The 24055-nt window shown below is 40.1% G+C and overlaps 1 protein-coding gene across 1 annotated transcript in view; it reads right to left on the minus strand.

Moving 5' to 3' along the window:
* Nucleotides 1-24055, minus strand: part of LOC139732731 (dynein heavy chain domain-containing protein 1-like) — a 136308-nt gene that overhangs the window by 87937 nt on the left and 24316 nt on the right. The window contains exons 21-40 of the mRNA XM_071643582.1: nucleotides 23248-23370; nucleotides 22423-22584; nucleotides 21085-21186; nucleotides 20156-20353; nucleotides 18020-18190; nucleotides 17196-17436; nucleotides 16874-16971; nucleotides 14438-14572; nucleotides 13542-13637; nucleotides 12795-12926; nucleotides 11339-11591; nucleotides 9756-9929; nucleotides 8933-9158; nucleotides 7948-8096; nucleotides 6898-7101; nucleotides 6073-6326; nucleotides 4861-4993; nucleotides 4164-4276; nucleotides 3390-3521; nucleotides 7-154 (exon numbers count right to left, since the gene is read on the minus strand). Coding sequence (XP_071499683.1) covers nucleotides 7-154; nucleotides 3390-3521; nucleotides 4164-4276; nucleotides 4861-4993; nucleotides 6073-6326; nucleotides 6898-7101; nucleotides 7948-8096; nucleotides 8933-9158; nucleotides 9756-9929; nucleotides 11339-11591; nucleotides 12795-12926; nucleotides 13542-13637; nucleotides 14438-14572; nucleotides 16874-16971; nucleotides 17196-17436; nucleotides 18020-18190; nucleotides 20156-20353; nucleotides 21085-21186; nucleotides 22423-22584; nucleotides 23248-23370 — 3244 coding nt within the window. The remainder of the gene's footprint in view (nucleotides 1-6; nucleotides 155-3389; nucleotides 3522-4163; nucleotides 4277-4860; nucleotides 4994-6072; nucleotides 6327-6897; nucleotides 7102-7947; nucleotides 8097-8932; nucleotides 9159-9755; nucleotides 9930-11338; nucleotides 11592-12794; nucleotides 12927-13541; nucleotides 13638-14437; nucleotides 14573-16873; nucleotides 16972-17195; nucleotides 17437-18019; nucleotides 18191-20155; nucleotides 20354-21084; nucleotides 21187-22422; nucleotides 22585-23247; nucleotides 23371-24055) is intronic.

Genomic DNA, 24055 nt, shown 5'->3' on the forward strand with positions numbered 1-24055 from the left:
CCTTACCTGGTCCCTGCACCTCTGCAAAGAGGGGCACCGGCTCCAGATCATAGTGGTCGCCAGAGGCGTGGCCGGCTGCCCTGGAGACAGAGTGTCGACGCCTGCCGAACTGGCCCACCTCACCCGGCTCCTCATCCGTTAAGACGCCATCCAACTGAGACATCCGACTTGCATCCTGGTCATTCATAAACAAACATTTGGATTCAGCAAAATATGCAGTTTGAGTTCACCTGTGTGTGTATGTAGGATTGTGTCAATTTGGGCTGAAAGGTCATACCTTCATAAAAGATTTAAAGCCTCAGTTTGATCCTCATTCTCTTTGACATGAGATGTTATGTTTCATTTTTTTTTTTAAGAATTGTTTTGTGAATACATCCTTCAAGTGGAACACATATCAATAAATGAAATGGAAACAAAGAAAGAAAGAATAAAGTATGAATGTGTGAATGGCTGTGCATCATAGATACATTGTACAAATGTAAATATGAAGTATTGGATAAGAGGAAGCTAAAGTCAAGTTTTGATAAAGTGTATCTCAACTCCTTTTTTTCCCAATAAAAGCGTATAAATCAAATCTGTTCGAATGGACTTACTTGTGAAAATCACAGAGAGAACAGTTTTGTGACTCGTGCCAGTTACTTTTTCAGCTCTGTCCGACAATAAAAGCAGTAACATCGCTCATTCACCATCACGGGTAAATGCTCGCCAGCCAGACAGAGATGAAGAAGTGACCTGGACAAGTCACGAAACTGTTCTGTTCGTGATTTTCACATTCCAATCTAGTCCAGTCAACCAGATTTAATTTACACGCTTTAGCATACTACCTGGATGAATCAAAATCTACATCGATATATTTTCATAATACATAGTGCACTTTCATTGCAGATGTCTGATTCCTTTACACCACAACCTCTCTTCATCATGATATCTGCACTCGCTGTCTTAACACTGAACCTGAAAGTGCAGTCTCTCCATTGTCTCCACACATAATTATTGTAATTGGCACACTATTCTTCTTGATAAATCTTCTAACTCAGCAAGCTCCTAACCCTTACTGTGCCTTCTATGCTAATTGGCACAGATGTCTGGAAACCAATCATCGATGAATAGGGATTACCTATTAATCCTACTAGTGGTAATTTCCATTGTGTTTGTTTATACCATGGCCATCCTGTTGGAATGAGGACCACTGTTACACCTGAGTGCGCTTACTTCTTAACAAGGTCAAGTTTGGATGGATTACTACGTAAATGCTGAAGAAGAGGTTTGGCAAGTTAAGCCATGTGCCTGGGCACATACAGGATTCAACAGCAAATGAAATGATAGTATGAGAGAGAGAGAGATGAGAGATAATGAAACAAGGCCTAAGGGGCTAAGCCTTGTTTCATGAAAATTTCAGCAATCCTTGTTTATCTCTGAAGGAAACACTGCCCCTGTTTCAAAATCTTTAAAATGAATCTTTATATGTGACAGAGGAAGTACAATCAGTATCTCTTCAGGTGTCTACACTTGTAAATCTTCAAAATTGATCTCTATCCATTGCACGCATGCAGGTATATAAGGGCTTTGAAATGGAAACTTAGCCAGTTCATTGCAACACCATCCAGATTTGATACATGTAAAAAGTTTAACAATTTGCTCCTGCACTTCAATACTCAGCTTTAGACTGACTGTTACTATCTAAACACAGAGTTATGTTTTAATATCTACCCAAGATAAAACCCTCTGATATTAATACAGGTGATGAAGTCAAATGGTAAGTGGCTACAGTAAAAACAAACAAACAAATAAATCAACCAAAACAAAACAAAACTAGAAATGTCGCTATGGCGACTGGTATGCCTCCGCCATAATGCATGATTCTCCTAATAGGTCTATAGTACATGTGGACAATGTGTGATTACATTTTCACAAAATTGGCAAAATATTAAAATGACATGTTTGTCACAAATGTATCAAATGTTCACCTTCCTTGACCTATGTTTAATTGGATGAATAGGAGAGCATGTATTTGGGGATTTAAGAACTTTAACTTCGACTTTGACCCTTTCATAAGTTTACGCACTTGAGTAATTGTCCAGGTATAAAGAAAAGTGCAATTTCTGTATTGAACAGTAAATTGTTATCATTTTCATCTGGCCTTTGATTCATAAGAGAATCAATGTCAGGCAGAACATACATAAATATGTACTAAGTTTAAAGATAACTTGAGCCACTTCCGAGATATGGAGAAAGAAGTTCAGCACTTTCACTTGATCTTTGACCTTTTGACCTTTGACCTTCTTGGCAAAAAAAAAATCCCAGAGAATCTCTAGTGGGTTATACATGCATACATCAAGTTTTAAAAAAATAATCCTGCTGGCATTGCACAAATATAAGGAAAATAGTAAAATTTTGAAGTATTGCCCTTGACCTTTGACCCCTGACCTTTGACCACATGAACCCCAAATTCCCTAGATAACCACTGCCAGTCAGTACATGCATACATACTTTGTTCCATAAAGATACCTTGAACAATTTCCAAGATACAGAGAAAAAAGTGAAATTTTAGCATTTTACTTGACCTTTTGACCTTTGACCTTTTGACCTCATGACCCCAAACTTTCACCAGAGAATCTTAATTGGGTAATACAAGTATACACTAAGTTTCAAGAAAATATCTTCAGGTATTGCATAGATATGGAGGAAATAGTAAAATTTTACGCATTTGACCTTGACCTTTTGACCTTTTGACCTTGAGCATGTGCACCCAAAAATTGATAGGCACAACTTCACCCCTTGATACACATACATGCCAAGTTTCATTAGGATACCTCAAAAGGTTTTGATAGTTACCCAGTCCACAAAATTCATTACGGACGGACGGAAGGACGGACGGACGGACGGACGACCTTACGGTGATATACTTGTGTGTCTACCCCTTTGTTCTCCCTTTTGTTAAAATAGACACACAAGCAAAAATTTTAGCCACACAAGCCTGACGGAATAAAGGCCATCTATTGTGCACTATTGTTCTCCTAGCCACACAAGCATACTCTCGTTAGCACGACGGACGGACGGACGGAAGGACGGACGGACGGACGGAAGGACGGACGGACGGACAACCCGAAAACATAATGCCTCCGGCACCACTTCGTGGCGGAGGCATAACAAAGTAGAGACAAAAATGACATCCCAGGATCACTACAGAACTGTGATTACAGCTGATTAAATGGTGACTATTGACAGCAATTCCCCCCTCCCCCCCAAAAAAAAAAAAAAAAAAAAAAATTGATACTGATTGGTCAATGTTCCTCAACATTACACTGCAACCATTGGCAAGAGAGTGCTGAGCTTTATATTACAAGGGTCTGGAGTCAATATAAGGCAGGATGTCATCACAGACTGACGGACGACACACAATGGCTCACCTGTGGGTCCCCGGGGAAGGTGGTGGGGCGTCGTCCATGCTGCTCCTCCCTCACCTGGTAGGAGTGCAGGGTGGTCAGGGAGTGGCGTCTCCTGGGGCTCGTCTTTGGCACCTGTGTGACAATGTTTGGTCATGTTTCAATTTATTGCATTAAATCACGCTTCATGGAGTGGTACATAGTCTTTACTTCAAATAAACCAAATTACTGAAATGAGGCGGGGGGGGGGGGGGGACAAAAAGGTTGAGTGTCATCTTATTTCGTCAATGACAAACGTTCTGAGCATGAATGCTGCAGTTAAACTTTATGGTTTCTTATATATACATGTACCGTACTCATGAGGAAAAAATGATTACCTAGGTACAGCATTAATGCATTGAAAATGTACAATTCACCAGAGCTGTTTTCGTTTTCCACCATTCTCAACCAACGGGGTATGTTATTGCCTTGTGGCCAGCAGAGAGACACTACAAGTACATGTACCTCATATCATGACAGGAAAGATAATTTTGGGGGCTACAACAGAAGTGTTGTAGCATCTCAAAGCTTTCATAATGATGCAAAAAAAAAAAGAGCCTAGGACAGCATAGTAGAGATGTTACCAACAATGACTGGGAGGTGAAAGCATTTGAGACTTGTTTGTTGATAAAACTTTCAGCTAGCAGTCTCCTGCTAGCCCCAGAATACATTTTTGTTCATTCAGCCTGTAGGTCAAAGCTCAGGAGAGGGAGGTAACAAAGAGTGAACCAGTCCAACCTTGTAATCGTGCCTGCTGGTTCCCTTGTTGTTGTACAGAGAGCTGGTGGCTTGCAGGATTTGGTAGGCGTGGCACAGGTACTCCAGCTGCTGGCTTACGACAGCCATCAGACCTGAAATAAAGTCACAAGCACAAGATACACATAACAGAGATACAGTGTACATGTAGGCATTTCATCAGACTAAAGAGAAAGAATTCCCACCAACTTTCCAGACCACACCAACTTTGCATCACCTCCACAAAAATACTTCACTAATGCACTTTAGACATGGAAACTAGTCATTATGAATGCAATCATATTGAGATCCTGGAATGACTGCCACATTTTTCAATTACTGGAGGTTAGAATAAGTATCATGTGGGCTGCTTTGATATCTCAAGTCTGTCTCTCATCATGAAGTATATTGTATAATACGAGAAATTAGACTCGCTTGATATATGGCATACACAGTAGTGGACACTAGTGACTAGGTTTCTTTCAACATGTAGAAGTCATCATTTCATAAAGGTCCATTTTGGTGCATAAGCTGGCCAACATAAGATTCGGCTACAGAACAACAATAGACACTTAACAAACAATTATAGCAATTTCTACTACATCCACAGTGTGGAGAAGCAAGAGTGCTTGGTAGCTTCAAGGTTGTAGTATGACAGAGTATAACACAATACTAGAATTCAACCGTTTGAAGCGCTTACCATGTGTCAACCTGTCGGCATTGTCAAAGAGAACCCAGGAGCCACTCTGGACGGCCCCACACAACAGCTGACTGGCAATCTCAATACTGGTGTCCACCGCACAGTCAAAGGTCATCAGATTTTGACCCATGAACTGAAAGAAAAAAATGCAAACAGCAATAAATGATTTATTTTTAATTGAACTGAATTGAATCAAATTGAATTAAATTAAATTGAATTGAACTGAACTGAACTGAATTACATATTTTGTTGTAGCCACTGAAAACAATGAGTGTAATCACTGGGACTGTTGGCTTGATGTCCCTTCTGAAGGGCTATGCAACGAGGTTACAATGCCTTGCCTAGTGAAGGGCACAACTGCAGCAGTCAGGGGACTTGAACCCAGGACCTCATGATTAACAGTCCATGGTCTCATCCACCGAAAAACAACTCCTCTAATGGCAAGGAGCATATCTACAACAGTCTCTTTCAACTAAAATTCTCCACATCTTCAACACTCTTGTTTCATCTTACTGTACCTGAGTAGATATACATGTATCTGTTAAGACTGCCTTGCTCAACAAGAGGAAGAAGACCACTGACCCATAAATAGTTTTGACTGCATTTCAAGTGATTTTGGACACACTCAAAGTCCTTTCTTCTCAAATAGCCTTTTCATTTATTTCATGTACAGAGTAGTCTCCTTCATGTGTCTTCTTTTTCATGCCTTCAAATATGCCATTATAGACCCTAACCCAAGGAAATGTACATGTAATGTGTTTTGATCACCATTTGTGTACTCTGAGAGCCGACTGGCATTAACAACCCTATAGAGTTGTACACTCTGTTCAAAGTCCCTGGCACAGAAAGGGTTACGTAGTGGAAGTGTCACACAAAAATATACACTAAGGACATGAAATACATACAGTATAGTGTACATAAATGTATATCAGACTTACTATTAGAACCAGCCTTGTATGTAGAAAACATCAGCCAAGTCATCAAGTTCAAGCTACCTTACAGACTGCATCTTTCAATTCAATGGTTAATTGGCAGATTAATCATCCAGGATACACTACGATTTCAACATACATGTAATTTTGGCACAATGCAAATACACTAGGACATACTGTATGCAGCTGACATATTTTCATGCTGTATGTCAAATGATATGTAATGATGTATACAAATACATCAAAAATGTGATTCCAATGGGAAAAAAAAAAATCTCACCCTGGCGAGATCTTTGACGGTCTCACTCTTGCCCACTCCTGCAGGACCGATGACCGTCCCACACTGTCTCTGACGCATGGCAGTGGTCAGGCCAAGGTGGCAGCGGTCAGTGAGAGGGGTGGCCACCAGACACGGGGCAGGGCCAAGGTACTCATGGTCGTAGCAGAAGGAAGCCCCCAGCTGGGTCACTCTCAGGGGCCCAAAGGCAAACCCTGTACCTGTAATGGTCCGTGTCCTTGGTCCCAGCCCAGCTTCTGAAAACACAGATGCAAAGTTTGAGTCATGAATTCTAACATGATAAATATAATATACCGGGTACTTCGTTCCACAGTCTGTGATTTTGAGTATAGATTTACCTGGTAGCTGCTTTCCAGAACAACACTTAAAAAGTCCCTCAAAGTCTTTTTACTAAGATTCCCCAAAAGGCAGTAACCATAATGACCTCGTGACAAGCACTAGTTTGGTTCTGATAAAAGAACGCATTTTCAGGAAGTAAATGAGATTATAGAATGAGAAGAAACTTCTACCCACTTGAGACCATTCATCATTAAACATACTCTAGCTACAAATCTACATTTTTTTGCATACTGTTCCTTCATATTGTTTACACAACTTAGAAGTAAAGCAAAAGTCTGGGGCAAATCACACACAATTTCCCCAAAGTCTGCATGACGAATCTCTATCTACACTTTCATCTCTATCTCAGACAGTACGTAGCCACTTCATCATACATGTACATGTCAATTTTATGATATAGTAATATTAAAGAGATCACTATACACTGTACTAAACAACACCAGATGAAGAGCGCCCTCTAATGTTCACCTCGAGTGGCCAATCTCTCTGTGGTCATGGAAGCGTCATCGGTGGTGGTCATTATCGACTTCGAGGCTTCACTCTTCCTCCCCGACTCCGCGTCCTGGTCGACCACGGTCTGGGCACAGAGAACCTCCTTGATGTCCATCTGATAGCGGAGCACGCGACACCAGTCAAAGTCACCGTCTGACAGCTCACTCTTCTTCAAGAGACCTGCCAGTTGAAGAAAGCATGTGGCCAAAATTGAAATCACCTTATAAAGATTCCCTCCACTACTTTTCAATGTATTCATTATCATATGTACTGTATATCATCACATTTAACTGTCATTACAGTGTATTTATAATCCATGCATGTTGTATTAAAATGTCAGATAGATTGTTATTTTTGTACCTCCTGTTTGATGTTTGTCCTCTCATACCCAAAGAGGGGATTGAAAGAGTCAATAAGAGTCTACAGTTTATTATACAATCATCAATCTAACTTTGTCTGGAATTTTTTCCCTATATCAACATACATGTACTGTCTAGCCTTCTGAGTGCTGTTTGACTACTAAGTTGTCTTATCTATGGCAAGCTGCCGCCATACGGTCTAGTAACATTATGGCACTAAATTCCATTTGACATTATAAGATTTCATGAGCACGGTAAAACATGTAATTGGAGCCCCTATTATAGTCATATTTATCGTAATCAGCCTGAAAATGAAATACACGCATAATGCACCAAATGTATCAATGAACTCAATTTACAGTCAGTGTGAACATCTTATATGCTCCGTGATAAGCGTCTGTTCTGAGGGGGCTGGAAAGTGCTGGAGGCTTACACAGAATAGATATCAAGAATACAAGGCTATGAATATTTAAACCAATTTCATATGAACACTACTCTCATGCCAAGAGACATCTATGGATCAAATATCATAGACATTGGATAATTTGCAAAAGAAAGTCACTGCCTTCATTTAAACTATAATCACAAGCTGTGCATGTGGGCCATGGGGGTGATACTGTGAAATGCCACAACAGGAATAGGAACAGACAAAGGCTTGAACACTCACCTTCAACGATGTCCCGGTGGTGCATGCCCTGTTCGATGAGGGAAGAGAGCAGGATCTGGAGGCGGACCTTGGAGTCTGAGGAGGCCTGGTTGTAGCAATGGTCCCTCAGGATGGAGCTGTACTGCTCCAGTCGCTTCTGAAGATGATCTCTGTAATAGGGATCAATCAATCAATCACTCAGTCTATCAGTCAATATCCACTAATTATGACAGTGCAATATTTAACATACTTGTGTACTTCAAGACAACTACATGTATGACTGGAATTACAAGAATGGTCAATTTTTGATCCAGTGTCCAGTCTAGGTATCAACATCTACTGGTATACTGAATACACTGTTATAAAGTTCAAACACACTGAACGACACACAGACAGAAAGATTGCTATAGACACATGTACTACATCACAAATAATCGGTAACTAGTCACAATACCAAAATCTATACACGCAACATAAATGAACATTATATGAGAAATGAACTGACAAATTGGACAAGACAATAGCCAGGATGCTTTCAGGAATGCCAGATTAATTCTCAGTATACTAATCTGAAAACCCCAAAATTTGGGATATTTTTGGTCTGTCATCTATAGCAAAGCAACCAAGAAAAGTTTAAGCTTTATAATTGTGATATCACGATCTTATTGCTGCTCTAGAAAAGTGACCAATAAACGCACATAGCAAATAAAGGGAAAGTCAATCTTTACTGTACTATCATATTTCAGAATACGCAACTGAGGTATATTTTTTAATACATTTATCATATTATTACAAATTTTTTTGTATCAATGATAATACACCTTCATGCAGAAACGGCAAGTTGAACATTTGAAAATTATGCAAAGCCACTCCGGTACGAAAGTGAGGGAAATCATATTAAGATGTAATGTTCAATTTCAGAATATCTGCACTGATGAGGATAAAAATATGCCAGAAGATGAACCCATCAAAGATCAAAGCACAGTTGGGGGTGAAAGCATCCTACCTGATCTGAGTGAGGTGCTTCACGTCCCCCTCCCGGACCACCGGCTGCACCTCCCGGCTCCAGAGCACCCCCTCCCCGGTGACGACGCACTGGGTGGGGAACCGCAGCAGCCAGTCAGAGAAGCTGGTGCGGACGGCCTTCTTGAGCTGGGCCTGCTCGTCTGGGTCGGCTGACGGGTTGTCCTCCAGGGTCTGCAGCTCATCCAAGATGCTGGTGGGTGTCAGGCCTTGAAATATGATGATGATGATAACAAATCCAGTTTTCATTGTAGTCACAATATACACATTGTAGTACATGTAAACCGTATTTATCACACCTCTACTACAAGGTACAAGTAGTTGTGGAAATAATGATAATAGCAATAATGGTGATGATGACAAAGATGACTGCAGTGCTGCTACAACACTATTATTGATAACAATGCTAAAAATGCTGAAAGTAAGGATGTTTTCAAAATCATAATCATCATCATTACATTGTATATCAACAATTTATACTGGGTGTTTGAAAATACTCATGGCAGTGCTTGCAAGGTACTATTGCACAATGAAAACCTGATTTCATTATGGCATGCAAGCAGCAAGCAGATGCATGTGTTGAAGTACGAAAGAGAAAATATAGATTGATATTGAAATTTTTTTCATCATATTTGTTAGGCAAAAAAAAGAAAAAGAAAAAAAATATTTTTCGACTGAATGACAGTGTCCCTGTAATTTTCAGACAAATTAGAGACATTGAATAACAAAATTTTACTTTTGATGATTTAAAAAAAAGAAAAATCTTTTAACTCATCATGTAAGTATACATTTACAAAGCAGCATACCTTCTCTTAGTCTTGATTCCAGACATGAGTGTAGCAGGTTGCCCAGGGTGGTTTTGAGGCAATTCTCCAGGCAGGCCAGCCAGACGGGTGGGGAGGATTTGGCTGTGAGGGGTGAGAGGAGGCTCAGCCGCTCACCGAGGGAACCCTCCACAGCTGTCACCTGCAGCTTGTCAGCTGGGGAAAATTGTCAGAAAAAGATTTAGATGAACACTTTTAACAAATGCTTTGCTAAAAAAAAAACCTTAATACTACATTCATTATCTACATTATCAAACAAGAAGGAAAAAGAAAGGAAAATAATCTTGCAATGTATCCTTTATATGTAAGGATGCCAGCCAAGCTGTATGACAGTCAAAAGATCTACAAGGAGTAATTTCACACTCAAAAAGACCTTAAAATTTGATAGATTGGGCCTGAATGCATGTTTTTGCATTAAAACTGGCATCCCTTGACTTACAGAACAACCTAAATTTCAAAGGCAAATGATTTGTGATGGCATACAGATATTCTGAAAACAAACAAACAAGCACAAACATCAAAACACATCCTGTACTAAGAACAAAAATCAAAATGGATTTCCCTACATGCCTGTCTCAAATGCATTTTCATATCAAATACATTGTAGCAACAAAACAGCAATTTTTCTTTTTGCTATTTGATACATCCCTCAACCAGCTATCTCATAGAAACAGAGAAGAAATACAAATGTAAAACTGACAGAAAGCCCTCCAGAAAACAAGGAGAAGAACCAAACACGAGAAACACCAACATTTCCGGAAAGTCTGTCTGTTCACCACCACCAACAAAACACACCTATTGCTCACACCCTTTGCCTGTCCTGAACAGCTACAGGGCAGACAACAAAACAAGGCATAATGATGCAACTAACAGCACCAGTTCTCAAGTCGCCCTCTTATAGCAAGCATGTTCCTTATAAGAAAGACCCCAAAGAGTTGAAGGAGCACCGTTGAGAAATTTAAAGTACCAATATCTCACAAAAGATATGCAACAATTTTTCTCTCCACATACATGTATATGAAAAACAAACACAAAAATATCACCCAGCCTAATGAAAAGTCAAAACAAAAACAAACACCCATAGACCATCAGTTTTCACCTTCAAACTTGTGTTTTGCTGTTGGAGAATATCAATGGTACATAGGAGAATCATTAGGAGGGCTGTTTGAAGACAAATTACAGAATATCTCTTCTAACTATATACATTAATGATATACACTGTATTAGTCAACAAAAGAGAAGTATGAAGTTAAAAACATCTTAAAATTAGCTTATCATAAGCTAATCTGTCAGAAAGTTAGATTTACGAGAAATACATTCGCATCTCTTCAAGTTAGGCCATATAGATATTCAAGATATGGATGGAAAAAATGTCAAAACATAAAATATTGTACTCTCCAGGACCATGAGTATCACCAGATCAATAATCTAAAACTGAGCAGCAAAGACATAATGTGAGATCTACTCAAGCAACAATGTACTTGTCTCTGTTCACAAACCCTATAACATCTTGCAAAGTCCAGAAATTCACTCAAGAAAGGAGTTCTGGATAATGAATATCTCACCATTCATCAGCATATCAAAGGCGGTGCCCATTCCAGTGCTGCCTGTGTTCGTCGGTGCCTCGAAGTCCAGATTACGGACTCCCGGAAAGAGCGCCCTCACATGGGGGATCCACTTGGGCCTGTCTCGCGACACAGAGAAGAGGTCGACTAGCTCGTGGTCGCTGAGGAAACAGAGTCGTGGGTACTTGTGGCGGGCCGTTGCCAGGGAGAAGTTAGTGGCCGAAAATGGGTCAAGGTTGGTCATAATCTCCTCCTGCAAGGAAAGAATGGATGCAGTTAGTATTCCTCCTCATTCTCCTCTTCATTATCGTCATCATTATCCTCATCATCACCACCACCATCATCATTACTGTCACCATCATCATCAGCCTCGTCACCATCATTGTCATCAACCTCATCGTCACCACCATCATCAACCTCATCGTCACCACCATCATCAACCTCATCGTCACCACCATCATCAACCTCATCGTCACCAACATCATCAACCTCGTCACCACCATCATCATCATCCTTATCATCACCATCATCATTATCATGGTTCTCATTGTCACCATCATTATCATCATCTTAATCATCACCATCATCATCACCATCCTTACCATCACCATTATCATTATCAACATCATCCTTATCATCACCATCGTCATTATCAACATTGTCACTTCATCACTGCTACCAACAGTCAATATTATCATTGAATGTCATAACCGTTATCACCAGTATCATTATCATCAGTATCAGCATCACACTACCACTATTAATCACTGTTTTTAGAAGTGGGAATATTCATCATCATCATCATCATTACAGCTAACACTATAATCATCACAACCTTCACAATTATCAGTACTGTCATCATCATCATCAACATCATCATCTCTATCAAAAGTACAAAAGTGTAGCAGCAGTGTCCTACAACCTCTGTTATGCATCTAAATTCTCAAGTATTGAGATCTTTACCTGGTATGCTTAAAAGGACATTAGAGGGTGCTCTTACACTAAAACCACATTTACATTCTAAATCAAACAAAACAACTGATAATCATACCTGATTTTAAATATCCATCAACAACATATTACGATCAGGGCAGAATACACTTTGTTTTAATTGATTTACCTAATAGATGCAGTTCTATCATAAAGCCAGAGGGTTAAGATATACATTGTACATCTACCTGATTCCATGTCTTACTTTTAATAGTCAACTTTCTAAAACTCTGAGCCAAATATTCAGTCTGCATAAAAAGTCTAATTAATTAAGAGGCACACACATGCATTCATCAAGACAAATAGACAGACATACACATTAACAGACACCTACATGCCCACACCAAGGCAGAAACAGACAGACACACACACACACACACACACACACACACACACACACACACAAAACAACAACAACAATATATTCCTGAGTTTAATATCAACACGTGTACATTGTAGCACTTACCTGGGTCTTGGTGAGAAATTTCAAGAGCTCTGCCAGTACGTCCCCCTGGAGCTCCCGGTAACCCTTGGTCCCTTTCCTCTTGTTGAGGATTGACAGCACTTTTGGATCTGCCACCACACTCGTAATGAACTCCTGCAAACATACCATCAAACAAGTGTCAGGAGCGTTCTACATTTACACTCCACAGTGTATACACACACATGGTATCGTAATCTCTAAAATCAAGCAATTACAACATTTAAAAGAAAAGTACTCGGACATTATAAATTCTAATATCAAAATTATCTTTAAACTTCACACTGCATTTGACATCATATGAGTGTACTCTGTTATAGAAAGACAAAAGAAGGCTACAATACAGTTATCATCATTCATATTAAACAGTAAAAGGAATGCAGACACCTTTGCATGTTTGTATGTGCTTCACTCTGTAGCATTGAACGGCAGCGACCTGATACAAGTGACAGAGGCACACTGAAATAACAAATATCCAAGTACAATTGAATGTATGAAGTAACCTCTGTTGCATGCTGAAAACAGATTCTATGATATACTGAAAGGAAAAAAAAAAACAAGCAAGTTTGCGACAAAGCCTTAGGTCGAATTGAAATTATTACTGGTCCATCAATTGGAGTGTACAAGTCATAGGGCAGCAAAAGAGAGCCACACTCCAAAACTCTTCCCTGAATTATTCAAGGAAAGAAATGATGGGAGGCCACCTTTGGTAGTTGTGGCTTTCCATCTCACCTGGTACTTCTGGTCTACCATCTCAAACAGCTGACCAAGATCCGGCTGGGCCTCGCCAACTGCCTCATCCGAAAACACCTGGCTCAGGTACAGCCACTGATGCACAAAGAGAGAATTAACAGGTCAATAGATTGGGGTTTGGAGGCTTACAGATATGGCATCCAGGTATTTCTAGTGATATTGCGATTTAAGCCATGAATGATAGATGTATGTGTTGCATGCCCCTACAGTGATGGATGCAATCTCTACTTCCTTGAGAGTGCTCTCATCACTTCTCTAAGACTTGGAAAATATAATTCAAATTCAAATTCAAATGCAAATCATTCTACTGGAAGCTTTTACATCTCTGCAATTATCTATCCAATACTTCTGGCTGGAGATATGAGATGCAGTGTGGGTAAATATATGTTTTGTTCCAGGATCGATAAGGTCGTGGTTAGGGGTTTGAATCCTGGACCAGCATATTACATGTCAAGCCTCCAAACCACTAGACCATGACTTAAACATTGTTGATTACGAAAACATGAGCATTGTTCTCGAAAACTCAGTGGTATTTGTCTTTATCTGTTCAGACAGACCACTGCAGGCAGGGTATTATGTAACAAGCTCAGTTGGCATGTCCTTACAAATGAAATGTTTGGAACATTATGTTAATCAGAACTCATTTTCTCTTCAGCTATTTCACTAATGAACATCACATTGCAAACAAGGGACTTAGGGCAGTAAGTGAAATTTCAATCACATGCTGGCTACCATTTTGTGACTGAACATAAGGATAAAACCTTATTTGTGATATACTTCATAGCACATGGTAAAAGCAATGTACATTGCAGTACATTCATTCATGGTTTTCTTCATACAACGCACGGAAATGTTGACAGAAAAGCTTTTGTCACCTTCTTCTGGCAAACACTCCAGAGCTCCACCATATCCCCGACCTGTCTAAGAGTCGACGCCCAGAGGTCAGCCTCGGGTCGAAGGTCAGCTAGGTGGGGTGACACCAGCATGCTCTGAAGGGTCAGCTGATTGTCCTACATGAGGGAAATATTGGGGCAAAGAAGTGGAGTCAAAGGACTGAATTCAGTTTATAGTCCCGGTCATGGCAGATATACATGAGACAAATATGGCATTACAAAACATTGTATTAAGAACAGAGTCTGGACCAAAGCAACACATCAAACCGAAGTGGTACTAGGTGAGCCTATTACCTCCTTGATCAATCAAAAAGTGTATGGTCCTATTATTTCTCTGTTTCCTGAAATGCAAATAGCAAATAGCAAATAGCAAATATGGTTGTTATAATAAAAGTACAGCTGTAGTGTGTATGTGGTATGTGTGCATACACAAGTTGACTTCAATAAACAAAATACAATAGAATAATGATTACATCAAAAGAAAGTGATGGTCAAAGGTTTATAAAAATCGGACATGAAATAGAGTTATGGAGTGTTAAAGTTCTACAAGTTTTCATGAAGCAGTAATATCATGTACAAGGACAGGGCATCAAATCTTTGGGCACCCGTCCAGACACAGTCCGAACCAGCAGATAGAAGCTCTAGTAAGACAGCTTTACACAATTTAACCCCACTGCCTCAAGATCCAGGAGGGGAATGACAAACATAACTTCTCTCGTTCCCTACTTTACGCTCTTTCCCAATATACACCTCATATTCCCCGCTTATTCCTAGCTTCCTGTTGTCAGAGTAACTGTTATATAGCCCTGTTCTACACACACGCACACACACTCTTGTATTTGTTTGTTATGTGTACACAGGTATATGTATGTACAGTGTTTATGCGATACATCTCTCCCTCTTAGAATTTTGCTTGCGTATCAATCCAACCGTATAAAGTATATACTGTATTGCCTTTTTGTTCTTTTTTATAAAAGATATGTTGTTGTTTTAATACGTTTTGTACTTTGCATTTGTTTCTTGGCTCTCATTTTCATTTTCATTGGCACATCTTTGTACGCCGGGTTATGGGCTCACTGCTTACACAGCCCCCTTCACTCATGCTGTTGCTATTTCACTTTTTTCCTATTCTTCATCCTTCTGATGTTCCTTTTGATATCTTGTTTGATGTTGCCTCCCTATTCACCTTTATCCCTCACAGGTTGCCCCCTATGATCCTCAGGATCATCACTAGCCCACCTCTGCCCTTTGTCTTGTCACCCTCTTGCTTTTAATCCCCCTTCCTTACCTAGCCTGTTTGGCTTCCTGCCATTGACTGCCAACCCATCCCTTTTGTTTTCTTCGTTCTGTGTTACTAGCCCTCCTCTGACTGTCCTAATTGTGTGTAGTCCTTACACTGTATACCATTGCTTTCCCTACATGTTGGTCCTTTTGCCTCTGACACAGATTCTGCTACAAGCTCAGGCCCCTTTAGACTCCATTTTACTCTATTGGCTCGCCACTATTGCATAAGCAGTTTTCGGCAACTTTATTTTTTTCTGCCAACAGTAATATCAGTAACAAGCAAGTGGGATGGCACAACCATCATCTAACACAGTGACCAGCTAGTTGGCACGTAAATCTTCACCAAGTGTGCTCTCTGAAATGTAATTAGTATCTGAGGCAAAAACTTCAAAAACATCTCTTTTCTGTGAAAAACACCATTGAATGAAATTCTGCCATCTAATACAAGCATGCACAAACTAAACTGTATCAAAGAAGAATGAATTCTCCAACGAAATGCTCTGCTTTAATTGAATCCACCTGAGATCTGAATTTCCCTTGCCTCTCTGTAACATACAGACAACTGAGGTCTTTAATATCAACCTTCAGTTTCCCTCTGGCTTCACCAGATTAGGACTTATATTGATTTACTAATTACATGACTTGTAAAATTCATTTACTACAATGTAATTACTTACAAATGTTGTAGTAACTTACTGTACTTTGCTAGTTGTGGGTCAGTTGGTTAACAAGTCGGTCAGTTTTGATAGTGAGTTAGTTAATCACTGAGTCAATCAATCAGTCTGTTAGTCTGTCAGTTTGTCAGTCAATTTAATAGTTATAATAATTGATAATAGTAATAATAATATGAATTTATACTGCGCTGAATCCACTCTGTAGAGTGCTCAAAGCGCGTATATAGTATTCAGTTATATACATTGTCAGTTCAATCAGTGAAATTATATTATTGGATTATTTGGTTATTTAGTCAATCAGTCTTTAGCTTGTGCAGTGAGTTAATGTGTCAGTCAATCAGCCAGTTCAGTCATTCAGTTGGTTAGTCAGTCAGTCAGTTGGTCAGTTACACCGACTGACCAATTAGTAGAATAGATGATTGGATTGTTTGAGACATTGTGATAAAATACTGTGACTTACCTCCAGGAGATACTTGAGCTGATCGATACCAATCAGTGTAAACATGTCCGGCATGGGTTCTGATTTCTTCCCCTTGTTCTTGGAACTGGATTCAAAGTCTGAGTATGAGATGATGTGAACAATGAAACAATTCTTTTGAGACAAATACAAGTTGTGCCAACATCCAAAATCATAAAACTTTGTTGTTTTCATCTGACTTTCTCTTCCTCTTTCTTACCTTTATTCACTTTTCTGCTCTGTTTTACCTGACATCTTTCAAAACTTGGATTCGTCACTCAACCTGAAAGCAATAAAGGTATCTCCACTTGAACCACAAACTCACCAAAGGTGTCTTTGCCTGGAGCTATGTACTTGGCCAGTTTGAACTCCTTCTCCTCCCACACTTTCCTCAGCTTGATGAGCTTCTGCTCCAGGTCAAACTCGGCGCCGGCGCCGGCACAGATGGTGTTGATCTGGAGACTGTGCTCACTGAGGTCGTAGGAGAGCAACTCGTGTACGTAGTACTGCCGACCTGGCTCATAGTTCTGGCCCAGGGCCAAGAAGAGGGCTTTCCAGTGTCGGGACTGGGTAAAATGGAATGATAAGACAGTTAGGAGATTGAACAAGCTACACGTAGCATGAGAATTTCCTAATATAAATGTATTCTGATATACAATGTTATAGCAAAGGCATGATGAAAGAAAGAGATTTAGAGATTACTAGAGTGCTTATTTACTGATAAAGGTCAGCCATAGCACAATGGCATAACATTCCCTCAAAATATTTTCATATTTAGTGAAATGATATAGTCAGAAGAATTACATGAAGTTGAAAAGGTCCTGACTGACTACTGAGCCTGTATCATTAAAACCATATGAGAACATGGTAATCTTGCACTCCATCTTGTGTTTCAGCTTCAGTCATAATGTCTACTAGATATAGAATAATGTCTGATTGGAGTCACTTCAAGCTCTTGAGTCTACCGACATCAAAATGCAACAATGATGAGATTATCTGTCAACCGATGCAGAGTGATACTCTCAAATTTGAAGCTTTCCACAGTACTACTACTCCAGTAATCAAGCTCAGGTCTGTCTGTATGATTCCCTCTCTCCCTTCCCTTGTCTTTCATTCCTTCCCTTTTATCTGTCTGAATGTCTGACCTACCTTGAGGCAGTCGCTGGAGAGCTTGAGGAGGAGGGGCAGGTCCTGCTTGAAGTCCGAGAGGAGGCGGTACCAGTGGGCCAGGACCTGGTCTCCCTGGGGCAAGACCTGCTTCAGCTGGCCGGCCGCCTGCTGCCAGTCCCTAACCTTGGTCATGGCCTTGTTCACGTTGAACTGTAGAGGGCAGCATACAACAGTGGTAACGGTTTATTCCAATGTTTTACATCATTGCCCTGTCATGCTACATGTACACTGTATATCACTATGTAGAGCTTGGTGGAATGATATCAAATAAGTTTTTATTTGCAGAATCACAACATCAGTAACATATTTAGAATTTACCTCAAAACTCAAACCTAAAACTCAATAGATGTTCCTATAATACTCAGTCCAAGTTCATAGTTTCATCAAATGGCCTCCAGTATTCATCATATTTTGCATCTACACAGTGTAACATGGACTTTGACAATGAACCTGAACTTCTACATGTAGCACTTACAGGTTTCTAAGACAAGGCAAGTGCCAAATTGTGTCTCGCCCATTCGCATACAAGAAATTAATATTTTTATAACTCCCAGAAGTGCATTGACCTGCTTATGACCTTTGACCTTATGGTGACCCTCAACCCCCCAAGGGATATTGACCATCCAAGTTTGGTCACAAACGGACAAAGGGATCAAAAGTTATGAGCCATAATCGAAACGCACCATAAAATCTCAACATTGGGCCCTAAAAATTTGTTGACCCCTTTCTGTGACCTTGACCTTGTGATGACCTTTAACTCCCCAAGGGATATCTACCATCCAAGTTTGGTCACAAACGGACATAGGGATCAAAAGTTATGAGCCACAATCGAAACGCGCCCTAAAAACTTAACATTGGGCCCTAAAACTTTGTTGACCCCTGTCTGTGACCCTTGACCTTGTGATGACCTTCACCTCCCCAAGGGACATCTTCCATCCAAGTTAGGTCACAAACGGACAAAGGGATCAAAAGTTATGAGCCATAAATAAACGCGCCCTAAAAACTTAACATTGGGCCCTAAAAGTTCGTTGACCCCTGTCAGTGACCTTGGCTGTGTGGTAACCTTTAACTTCCCAAGAGACATCTACCATCTAGGTTTGGTCACAAATGGACGGATACATCAAAAGTTATGAGCCATAAACGAAACGCGCCCTAAAAACTTAACATTGGGCCCTAAAGTTCATTGACCTCTGCCTGTGACCTTTGACCTTGAGGTGCCCTTCATATTTCTTAAAATGTGTAACTTTGTATAACCACTCTTCCCTCCAAGTTTGATTGAAATTGAAATACTCAGTAGAGAGTTATTCAAGTTTTTGTAGCTTTACGGACAGACGACGGACGGACGACGGACGGACAGACGCCGCAGGCGATCCCTTAGTCTCCCCACACCTCCAGTGGGCTCGACAAAAGTTCTAATCAGATTATGCCTTGTAAAACTACATCCCAATATCAAATTGCTAAAAAAAATCATATTTTTGAGGTCTTAACATACTATTTTAGAACATCCACTTTTATTTGATCTCTGAACATTGTCAAATTTACCTCAAAGTCACAATAATCAAGAACTTCTCACACTTTCACAGTGATGTTCACATTTTCATATAAAAATACAATGTATGGCATTTAGTGAGGTGTAATATAAGCAGAAAGATTGTGAAGACTGATGCCCAAGACATACTTTTTTTTTCCCTCTCTCTCTGAAGAGCAACATTTGCTGTACATAACAAAATTTGGTGAGTACCCTAGCATAGCCTTTCAGAGCACGTCATCCTTCACTGATTACAGGTCATATATCCCTTTTGTAAGTGTCACAAAATTTTGAATGTTTGAAACGTCATGTCTCCAGACATTGTGTATTAAATCATGCAGTACTACGCCTCAGAATTTAAAAAAAAATAATAATAATGATAAAATAATCCCATGTCACTCAAGAATACGCCCCCTTTTGTACCAAGAATAACAGTTGGAATTCTCTCCTGGTCCAAATAAATTCACTGGAAATCTATGGCACTGTTTCCCCCTCCATCAAGAAGACGTTTCCAGTTTTATTATTCTGAGGAAAGGTCTGAATCTTTTTTCCCCCACTCTGGTCCTGACCTGTTCCTTCTGACTCACCTTCCTAAAGAGCATGTTCTTCCACTCTTGGATGCCAAAGGTCGTGGCCTCCACGTACTTCCAGAGCTGCGACCTGACGGTCATGGTCTGCAGCATGGCGGTCAGCTCGGACATGTCGTAGTTCTGACCGGTGATCTTCATCCGGTGCTGGTTGCAGTCAGAGATTTTGTTCGTCACTGAGGTAAACTCAGCAAAGAGCTGCACAGGTACGGACAAGAAATAGGCAAAACAATGGCACTATTGGACACCAAGAAAAGGGTTAGAGGATGCCTTGAAAGAATTATCAGCATCATGATCATTCAAAGCTTTGTAATTTTCCTGCCATTTCACGCCATTACAACAAGGGAAAGACGTAATTTACGATTCAGCTGGAATACTTCACTAAAAAGATTCAGGTCAAGAAAACCATGTAAAGGATCTCTGTGGCATAGTGTAGGTCTGATTCTTTTACATTCATGAAATTGGTAAATCTGTAAGCAGTGATTTTTTTTTCAGGTGTGAGTTTCTTCAATTTGTCTCCCTCCACAAATGAAATTTGTTAAGATCGCAACTGCTGATCTATAAATTAACAAACATAAAAGGAATCAGTGGGACTCAAACCTGTCATCTCCTGCTTTCCGGGCAACGACACTACCACCAGGCTGTCCCTGGTTGCCGGCAGTGACATATGCACTTGGTACAATACCCAAGCTCCGGAAATTCCAACATTGTTTTGTTTTTAAGTAGTCCAAGGTGGACAAGGCATATCAAATTAAAGAAAAACACTATTCAGAGGGGTGATGGTTCAGGTGTGAGTTTCTTCAATTTGTCTCCCTCTACACATGAAATTTGTTAAGATCACGACTGCTGATCTATAAATTAACAAATTTCATTGAATAGGGATACACAGTTTTGCTGACGAGATGACATACATTGTGTTATCCACAAACCTCTTTCATTTGGTCCAGGACCTTCATGGGGTTCTGAGTGGGGTCCAGGTAGATGCCCCTTCCTGCCTCACCAGATATCCTCTGAGCCTCACTGCACAGATGCTGGGATGGGGGGGGGGGGGGGGGGGGGGACAACAGAGGTATGAAGGCATTAGAGCAATGATATCTACAAATTGATGACATTAGTTACAAGTGGTACATGCAAATAGTTTTTTGATACTACACCATCACTGACAAGTAGTATGGCAATTTAAAAACAAAAACAAAAAACAAAAACATTGCACAAAACATGTTCTTATGTCCAGTGTAGTTTGGGTGCTTATAGTATAATTAAAGTGTGATCAGGATTAAGCCCTGTGGACAGATGTCTACATGTTTCAACATTGTTACCATAGAAAACAGTCCAACTGAAAGTCTTTGTACACCAGGATAGCCAGCCCACTTTCCTAAAATGACAGTGAGAACTTAATTTGTTACAGGGCATTTACAGCTTTATCTCATTGGAGATTTTTAGGGGTAAATGGGGAGGGAACATTTAGCCCAAGCTGCTGTCAGGACTAATTATTTTGCCAGTGAGGATAGGCCTCACACAGCTAGATTTGAGCAGAAAGGTGCAATGAATGACCCCTGTGTACAACCATGACCATCTGTGTGCACCAAATGACCCATACAATGTGTGCACCAATGAACCCTGCATGCAACAAATGACCTCGGTGTGAAACAAATAACCCCTTGTGTGTAACCAATGACCCTTGTGTGAAACCAATGACCCCTGTGTGAAACTAAAACCTTTTGTGTACAACCGATGATCCCTTTGTGCAACCAATAATCTGTTTGTGCAAACAATGACCCCTGTATGCGAAGAATGACCCCTGTGTGCAGCTACTGACCCTTGTGTGCAGCCAATGACACATGTGCAACCAGTGAATCCTGTGCACAACTAATAATCCCTGTGCACAACCAATGACCCCTGTGCACAACCAACAACCCCTGCACACAACCAATGACCCCTGTGCACAACCAACAACCCCTGTGCACAACCAATGACCTCTGTGTGCAAACAATGACCCCTGCGCGCAACCAAAGACCATTGTGTGCAACCAATGACCGTGACAAATGACCTGTGTGCATCATATGACCCCTATGTGCAATGACCTGTGTGCAACCAATGACTCCTGTGTGCAACCAATAATCCCTGTATGCAACAAATGACCCATATGTGACACCAATAACCCTTTGTGCAACCATTGATCCCAACCAATGACCTGTAAGACTTGTATGCAACAAATGACCCCTTTGTGCAACCTATGACCCCAGCTGTGTGTGGAGTGCAAATACCTGGTAGGCCTCATCCAGGTTGCCGATGTGGATGGGAGTTTGTGTGTTGACAAACTCGGCAGCATCCTGGAGCTGAAGTAGAAAAGCCTCCCAGTTCTGCCACACCCCCTCCTCACACTTCTCTTCCTCCATCGTCAGGGAGCGGTAACTCAGCCGGATAACCTGGGAGGAATAAGAACAAATAGTTCCCAGAACTACAAGCTTTCAACACAGAGTATTATGTTTCTGGTACAGACAATACTTCAGTCTTGCACTTTTGCTCTTCAGTTCAGTGAGGGTCATTTCAAATGAGGTGTTACTTGTGACATGAGTGTAGACATGGTGTTACTTGATTTATTCTTTTTACTATTCTGTAGATCTTTGAATATAAGGCATATACACACATGTACATACGCTTGTGCAAGCTGAGTGAGAAATATATACAGACAAAAATATTAGTTTTTTGATAATGACATTATGATACTGGATATCAAATAACTTTGCAATGCATTCAATGAGGGCAAAACTATTGACAATAGATTTATACAATTTAATGGAACATACATGTTCCATGTTTGTATGTGCAGTATTCCGATTATGATGTAGTCACAACATAAGATTTCCCGCAGGGGTATATTATCAATTTGACATCTTCTACCTACATACAATGTATGTACTAGTCTTTGTGACTAAGAGCTGTTCCTTTGCTTATTCAAATTTTAAATTAGTCATGACTACCTTTCAAGAGATATTGTCAAAAGGAGAGATGGATTCACATACATTGTACCACTAGAGACACATAAGAATCATAGTAAAAACATTATGATCCACTATTCAAATCCATACCTCAAACAATGACTTGATGTACTCCACTTCTTTCTGCAATTCGGGCATTTTGATCTTGTACTTGCTGTACTGCTGAGCATAATCAGCAAAGGCGTTTGTCTCACTGTTCTTCTCCTTCATGCCCTGCACAGCAAATGGTATTGATGATGGTGATGAGGATGGTAACCACGGCAACAGGGTGGGAGCAATGAAAATGATGTCGACAGAGACAAGGAGAAATTTTTGTGACGGTGACATTGAAGTGAAAAGGAAAGAAATGAAGATGAAGATGTGGGATGAGGACAATGAAGATGATTGTGGTGATAAAGATTAGGTGATGAAAATGATGATGAATATGATGGTGATAAGGATGAAGAAGAGGAGAAGAAGGATGACAAAGATGATATAAATGATGGTGCGGGATAATGAAAAAGAAGGTTTGAACCAATTTTACAATAACTTTTTTTTGAAAAAAAAAAGATGTTTTTACATCACGAATGCAATAGCTTCTATTCTGAGAAACAATTCATAAGTAGAAGAATGACTTTCTGTAATTAGACATCAGCACTCTAGCAGTTCAAATGTATCAAAATAATGAAACCAAACATCAAAAACTGCAAACTCTTTATACACAAATCAACAGTATCATTCCAGTCTGTAAAAGGACAATAAGTGGCAAGAATCTATGAATATGAATGTTAGATGACTCCTGTCTTCATGACTTTGAAAAAGGTTTGTCTTTCCTTGACTTCAATATGTACAGCAGAGAAAAGCATGCATACAATGTGCAGTGTGCGCGCCAAGATTTCCAAACAATTTTGTGCGGTCT

Source organism: Diadema antillarum, unplaced genomic scaffold (genome assembly GCF_040938485.1).
Source record: "Diadema antillarum isolate AM-2024a unplaced genomic scaffold, OU_Dant_1.0 seq00000445_RagTag, whole genome shotgun sequence".
Taxonomy (NCBI): domain Eukaryota; kingdom Metazoa; phylum Echinodermata; class Echinoidea; order Diadematoida; family Diadematidae; genus Diadema; species Diadema antillarum.